The 7,248-nt window shown below is 45.0% G+C and overlaps 1 protein-coding gene across 1 annotated transcript; it reads right to left on the reverse strand.

Annotated features, from left to right (window-relative positions):
* Nucleotides 1-1,718: 1,718 nt before the first annotated feature.
* LOC108092797 (neutral alpha-glucosidase AB) lies at nt 1,719-7,008 on the reverse strand. Its single transcript, XM_017192568.1, has 5 exons — nt 6,909-7,008; nt 6,354-6,481; nt 4,500-5,249; nt 2,327-3,812; nt 1,719-2,255 (listed from the first exon to the last, which is right to left on the reverse strand). The coding sequence occupies exons 2-5, from the start codon at nt 6,458-6,460 to the stop codon at nt 1,824-1,826; spliced, it is 2,775 nt and encodes a 924-aa protein (XP_017048057.1). The 5' UTR covers nt 6,461-6,481; nt 6,909-7,008; the 3' UTR covers nt 1,719-1,823.
* Between the last annotated feature and the right edge of the window lie 240 nt (nt 7,009-7,248).

Here is a 7,248-nt window from a genome sequence, read left to right on the forward strand (position 1 = left end):
TCGAATTAAATTTCACAAAAATCGAACGACTTTTTCAAAAATCGTGAAAAATACAGAAACTTAAAAGGAAAAGCGACAAAGCTTCGATGTTGTGGTGTGATGTGGTTCAGAGAAGGCCATTTTGACGTGACAAGAAGCGTGAAAATAGACAGACAAGTTGAGGACCATGATTTCCAGGATCTTTTGGATGAGTACGACACCCAATTGCAAAAAATACATGCCGAACAGTTATGTAGGTGTAACTAAACACACCATTTCCATATGTACGTTTACGTGAGTTTTATTGTGTTTTATTGTGCTTTGTGATTTTTTTTTAACAGGAAAACAGCGGATCTACGCTTGTACACCTGGTGGTACATCCAAGGGCGTCGCCAGCCGATGGCGCAAGTTAACTTTACCTACTACAATTCATACCTTTCTCGTTCGTTACAAAAGTACGGTTATATTGTTCAAATTTTACCAAGGATCCCTAATTTTTTTCAAAATGAAATGTAGCCTTAAAAACTTGTAAATGAGTTATAACATTTATTAGAAAAATAAAAAAAGGAGTTTAAAATCTCTAGGGGGGCAGCTGCCTCTCCCTGCCCCCCCTTGGGTACATCACTTAACTGTGTTGTTAAGCGTTTTATGCTTTTTGCAATTTAGTTATAACGAAAATTATCCTAAAAAGTTGTTTCTATTAAGATGTCATAATAAAAAAATTGGAAAATTCGCAAAACTAGAAAATACATATGTAGATTTATAATGACTTTGGCTTGCCAAAGCTAGCTTCGTTCTTGTTTTTAATTATTATGTATTATTATACCCTTGCAGAGCAAAAGGGTATTATAATTATAATCCCATATGATCTATAGTCGAAAATATCGAAAATGAATAGAAAAATCGTCCTAGCTTCGTTGTTGTTTAGCCTTTATGGATTTTGTTCGACATATTTGATGGCTGCAAGGGTTTATAAGCTTCGGCTTGCCGAAGATAGCTTCTTTTCTTGTTATTTCATAGATTTCCCGATGTTTGGTTGTACAGCTGTATAATATTATATAATCTTATTATAGCTATCAATTTGTATAAATTCAAATTCATGTCATAACATTTTTAAAAGGCGCTGCATGTTAATCGTGTTAATCAGTTGTGAGCTGACAGCCGAAGAATAAAGGCACCTCTTCCAAGTCGTGTGTGGTATTTTTTCTAATCACCGTTGGAGTAAAAGCTGGAGCCACGACCCGGCTACCAGCTTACAAGAAGAGGCAGCATCATTGTCACTGATACTGGCCACCACATGGTCCCGATCGGTGCGCTGCATCACTATACGGGTGCAGAGGCATCTGTTGTGGGCACCAACTTGCCTCAGGTTACACCAGAACCAACATTTCCGTGAGCAGCACGTGTTCCGATGGAAACCTCCTGCAAGAGCTGTGCAGGTGGAGAATATTGTGGGCAAACACGCTGCCACAATATAATAAAACCTTACCTTGTACAATAAATGCCCTTAAAATAGTTTTGTTTGTGGAACGACTCCTGCTTACCTTCTTAAAGCTTGCGTATTGTTTTCACAAATGAAAGAGCATATTTTTATTTAAAAAAAATCGTATATTTACTGAAAAGGTGATTAGCCAATTCAACCCGAGTTGCACTCTTAGAATGTTGAATTGCGGGAATTGGGGGAGGAGAGGAGGAGGCAGCTAGGGGAATCTCTAAGTTCATTCAGCTTGGAATCGAAGTTGGCTGCGGGAGCTGCGCTAATAGCATTTTAATAGCAATTTCTAAGGTATGTATATATTGTAAGGGTATATCAGAACATTAATACGTGGCGGGGACGTCTAAAACTACACATAATTGAGTTTAATGGCAAAGTCGAGGTCCATCTTGACGCCCGGCTTGCGCACGACGACGAATTGGTCGTGATTGAGCACCTCCAGCTGCTGGCTGACGCCATTCACTGTGATGGTGGCACTGCTGGGCACCTTCTCCAGGCCCGCGACCACGATCCGCTCGATCCAGGCGTCGGTCTTGTACTTGGGCTTGCCCACAAAGTGATTGACCAGCTGGCCGTTGGCGAACTCGTAGTTCACGTGGATGCGCTGGCCCTGGCGATAGGCGTAGGACTTCTCGTCGTCCAGGTACAGGGAGCCGGCTGCCTTGCCCTGCCTGTCCAGACAAATGATCAGTGTGTACGGGTCGTGCAGCATCAGGGTGGAGGCGCGACGCTGGCGCTCCTTCTTCGGAACAATACTGCCGCCGCGCTGCCACACGGGGATCTGTAAGGAATAAATATGGTAAGACATTGTTCTAGAACGTGGAGGAAGGGGAATCAAGCAACTCCCTTCACCTTGTTGTCGTCCACGGGAACCGACACATAGCCGGACCGTTCCTGGCGCTGGTAGGTGTCCACGTCGTACCACCAGTCCCCGTTCTTCTTCTCATCAATGGCCGGGAAGTAGACGTCCACCTTGCTGACGCCCTGCTGCATGACGGGCCTCACGAGCAGGCGGTCCTGCACCAGCAGCTGGCTGTCGATGCCGAACGCCTCCTTGTCCTGCGGATAGTGGGTGAGCAAAGGCCGGATCACCGGCTCGCCGGTCAGCTCCAGCTCGTAGAAGGCGGTGTACCACAAGGGCAGATAGGAGTACCGCTTGAGCACCGCGTTCTTGATCACCTGGCGAGTGCGTTCCGGGAAGAGCCACGGCTCCCGGCGCTTCGTGTCGATGTGGGCATGCGCCCGGAAGAAGGGCAGGAACACTCCCGTTTGGTACCAGCGCTCCAGCAGCTCAGTGTCCGGATTTCCGAAGAAGCCCCCGACATCGGCGCCACAGAATGAGAACCCGGCCACCGCCTCAGTGAGGCACATCTTAACCGAGTGCTGCAGATGAGACCAGTCCGCCAGGTTGTCGCCCGTCCAAATGGCAGCATAGCGCTGGGAACCGGCAAAGTGAGAGCGTGTAAGGATGAAGGGCCGCTGGTTGGGGTCGCGCTGATGCAAGCCAGCGAAGGTGCCCATGAGGTGCATGTGGCCGTACAAGTTGTGCACATCGCGGTGCTCCCAGTTGCCGAAGTGCACCAGGTCCTTGGGCGCCGTGATCTCGGGGCCGTTAAACACGGACGGCTCGTTCATGTCGTTCCACACCATCACGTCGGCGGTGACCGTCTGGAACTTGTCCAGGGCGTACTGGCTGGCGTAGTACTCCCTGACCACGGGGTTGAAGAAGTCGGGATAGCTGGCCGCGCCTGGCCAGCACCAGCCCTCGTAGTCGTTGCCCTCGCGGGTCTTCACATAGTAGCCGCGCTCCGTGCACTCCTGGTGGAAGAAGTAGCTGTTGTCCCGCTTGATGTGCGGGTCGATGATGACCACCAAATGGCGGCCCAGCTGTGTGAGGTTCTTGATCATCGTCAGCGGCTGCGGGAACTTGAACTTGTCCCAGGTGAAGTAGCGCTTGCCGTCGGTGTACTCGATGTCCAGCCACATGGTGTCCATGGGAATGTTGAACTCGTCGAACTTCGCCGACACGGAGGTCACGTCCCTCTCGTCGTTGTAGTTCCAGCGGCTCTGGTGGTAGGCCAGTGCGAATAGCTGCGGCAGCTCGTGGGTTCCCGTCAGAGCGGCGTACTGCTTAAAGGTGTCCATCGGCTTGGGACCCAGGAGGATGAAGGCGTCAACGATGCCCGACTCGGACATAAAGTGGGCCGCCGGCGGAGGTGTCTTCCGCGAGCCGGACACAAAGTTCACCAACGAGGAGACCACATTGGTCTCCGAAGTTTGGATGTCCACCCAGGTCTCTGCTGCATTCTGCCAATAAACACCAGCCGTGCGCTGTTGTCTGAAAGGAAGAGTAACAGTCGTCGCTTTACAAAAACATTTCCAACATTTTTCAAAACTAATCACTAAAAACAAAAGTACAGACTTAGAAGTGAAAGTTACATAGAATTGTAGATTCAAAAATTTCCAAATTGATAGTCATTTTCAATTTTTCGCTTTTACTTTATACTAGCTCGCATTTGGGTCACTGAAAAATTAATATATTATAGAAGTTATTTTCAACATGCAAGCATAAATTTCCGGATTAGGAATGAAAGGCTTTATAAACATCGGCTGTGAATAAAATGTTTATATCGATTGTCTGATAATTGCCGATCGATTTCGTAGGTCGAAAATGTTTGAAGCAAACTCCTTACCGAAAAATTGATACAGTGATTCAACGCAGGTTATTTATATAGAACTAAAAGGAACACTATGAAAGAGGAGGGGTCACCGATGTGTCTCAGTAAACTTCCATCCAAAACTGGGAACCATCTTAAACGTCAAGCTAGTAGTGTCCAACAGATGTCAAACATGAACGTATTTTTAATTGATTTCGTATCTCGAAAACTTTTGTCTCGAAAAACTACAAAACTATGATTTTAAGCTATGAAGATTCATGGTCTTAGCAATGGGTCTTTAAATTCTTGTGTAAAAATCAAGTACACGACTTATTTGTCTTCCGTTATTGTTTACTCCAACAACTCACCCATGACCGTAGATCACCGGCACCGAGCCATAAAGAGCCATCTTACTGTCCACAATGTACTCGAACACATCCAGGTTGTAGAGGCGATAGGGATCCGTGCCCGAGGTCGACTTCAAAACAAAGCTGTCAGCGTGCTCCGGAATGCCAAAGAGGACCTCGGCAGCGGGGAAAGAGAAGTCGAGGGCAACCGCTTCCGGACCGTAGGGCTTGGAGTCATGGTGCGACTTGAAGTTCTCCTCCCATGCCCCGGGATCATCGATGGCGTCTGCTGCCTTGGGAGTCTCCACAGCGGCATCCTGCTCCTGCTGGTTCTCGTTCTCCGCGGCCTCCGTAGTCGGCTCCTGCGCCTTCTGACGCAAGTGCTCGAAGTATAGCCAGTTCTTGGCATTCACAGAGACCACCAGGACATCGTTCTCGTAGAAGTCGATGCGGAAAGGGTCGCCGTGGACCACGGCCTTGTTCTTATCCGATGTGATGACGATCTCCCCGTCGGTTTCTCGCTGGACACGAATGCGTCCGGCCTGCGGTTGTCCCTTGAGGGCATGTTCCACGCGATATCGAGGTCGGAGAGGCTGCTTCTCGTCGATCTGCAGGCGGAACGTGCTGCCCTCCAGTGCTTCCAGCTTAAAGGCGAACTGGTGGTGATTCTCCTTGTTCACCAGATCGGCGGTCAGTGAGTCGGCATAGGTGTTCAGGGTGCCCGGGATCAAGGCGTACTTGCTGCCCGCACTCTGAACCTTCCGGGAACGTCTGAAACAAAATAAATTGTGTTGTGAGTTGGGATTAATATTAAAATCACTTCAAACATTATTTAAGGGTTTAAAGACCATGTCGCCTAATTTCAAATTACTTCTTATTAGTAAATTCAAAAAGAACATTTTTTCTTTGTTTATTAAACCTTATTGATGCATATCTACTCTTTATTGAGGACTAAGGGAAAGAGAACTGAGTTGGCTTTTATGAACTAATGTACAGTACGCAGTCAATTTTAAAAGATATAAAATAAAGACAGGATGCCGAACTTTGGCTATAAAAAGCAGCTGCATAGCTTCGGTTGCCGAATAGCCTTGCAATTAAAACTCAAAAGTATATAATACTGGACTCATCACCAATCTCTAATAGCAAGGTCTTTTTCTATTGTTAGTTCGCTTTTTTAAAACGTAAGCGATAAAGTGTTATGCATAGTACCTCTCTAGTTAAGTCAAATTTACCATTATTGTTATCATCTATGTGATATAGTGGTCAGATGTTTATTGAAATAACTTTTTAAAATCCATTATCGTAACAAATTGATAAATGTCGAGCTAGATGAATGCACTTTCTACTTTTCTATTTTTTTTTTCGGTTTTTTCCTATGACAGTTATATGATATATTATAAGGAAGCCTATCCTTCGAAGTTCAAAAGTCGTTAGGAAACTCTATATCCAAAAAATTATGCTTTTATGATAAAAAAAAAGATACAAATTATAATTTTGTTACATTCATTTTATAAAGATTTTTCGATCTTCCTATGACAGCTACATGTCATCCGATTTTAAGGAAGCCAAACTAAAAATTGAAGAGTTATAAGAAAATCCTATCAACCAAAATACTTGCCGTATTATAAGAATTACGGCATTATATTTTGCTTCCTGTTTCGATTCGGACATAAGTACGTGTATATAGTACCTGCAATACGTAAGCGTATTGGGCAAGGTTGTGCAGGCTGACTAATTCTCATAGAAACAGACAGACGTGTTTCCTTCACTCGTTGCAAACTCCTAGTAAAATTTATAAAAATAGTACGAAAATATATATTTACATACGCCAGTAATAGGGGGGATGGGGGATGTCCGCCAGCCATTAAAACTCACCGGCAGAAACTGCTCTGTTCACAGGTCTTGAAGTTCCCGGGATCCACTCCGTCGACCAGGAAAAAGAATGCCGAGATAATGGCCACAAAGCCAAGGGCAAATCGCATGGTGCCTGACTTTGTTTTTACCTGGAAAATATTAGTTTAGACTTAGTATTGTATTTTCCCACGGCCGGGCAGCTGTTTGTTTTTGTTGCGCTAACTTGCGTTGCCTACTCTAACTGTAAAACTAATGTACACGTCAGAGCAGTGGCCTAAAAATGATAACCCATTGTCAAAAAAAAAAACCTCTGGGAAGTGCATCTTAAATGCATTTCAGTAGAATTACCCTTTGCTTAACCCCAGGCCACTTCGCGTTGGATACACAGGAAAAATATTAGATGACATCGAATCTATAGGTCAGCCTTTCAGCTGCTTCTTCGGGAAAAAGTTTGGAATATGGTCGTAAAAATATGTCGCCGGTTATTAATGCACTTTATGCTGGCACTATGCTCCTGAGAGATTCGCAGGCTGCATAATCGATTCCCCATACTCAACATGTCCCGATATAACCAACCTTTTCGTTTAAAACAGCTTCCTCTGGGTGTAAAATATTGTTAATAAATTTAATAAAAAATTTTGCAGAGGGCACCCGCAATGTGACCGTCGCTATACGTTTAAAATATACCGTATATGTGGTTACAATATACTTATTGTGGCATAAAACCCTCAACTCAAAAATGGTTTATGTCTCCGATATTTTGTTGCGCCGTTGTACGGAATAGTTCAAAATTCTAGTTTGTAATTCAACAACAAAGAAATATTCGATGACTATCCCAGCGGGAAAGTGGGAAGTTGGTTTTTAGTGTACTTGAAATCCTGCTCCTTTTAGCAGGCAGTAGTGTAGGAATAGATAA

The sequence above is a fragment of the Drosophila ficusphila genome, unplaced genomic scaffold (genome assembly GCF_018152265.1).
Source record: "Drosophila ficusphila isolate 14025-0441.05 unplaced genomic scaffold, ASM1815226v1 contig_197, whole genome shotgun sequence".
Taxonomy (NCBI): domain Eukaryota; kingdom Metazoa; phylum Arthropoda; class Insecta; order Diptera; family Drosophilidae; genus Drosophila; species Drosophila ficusphila.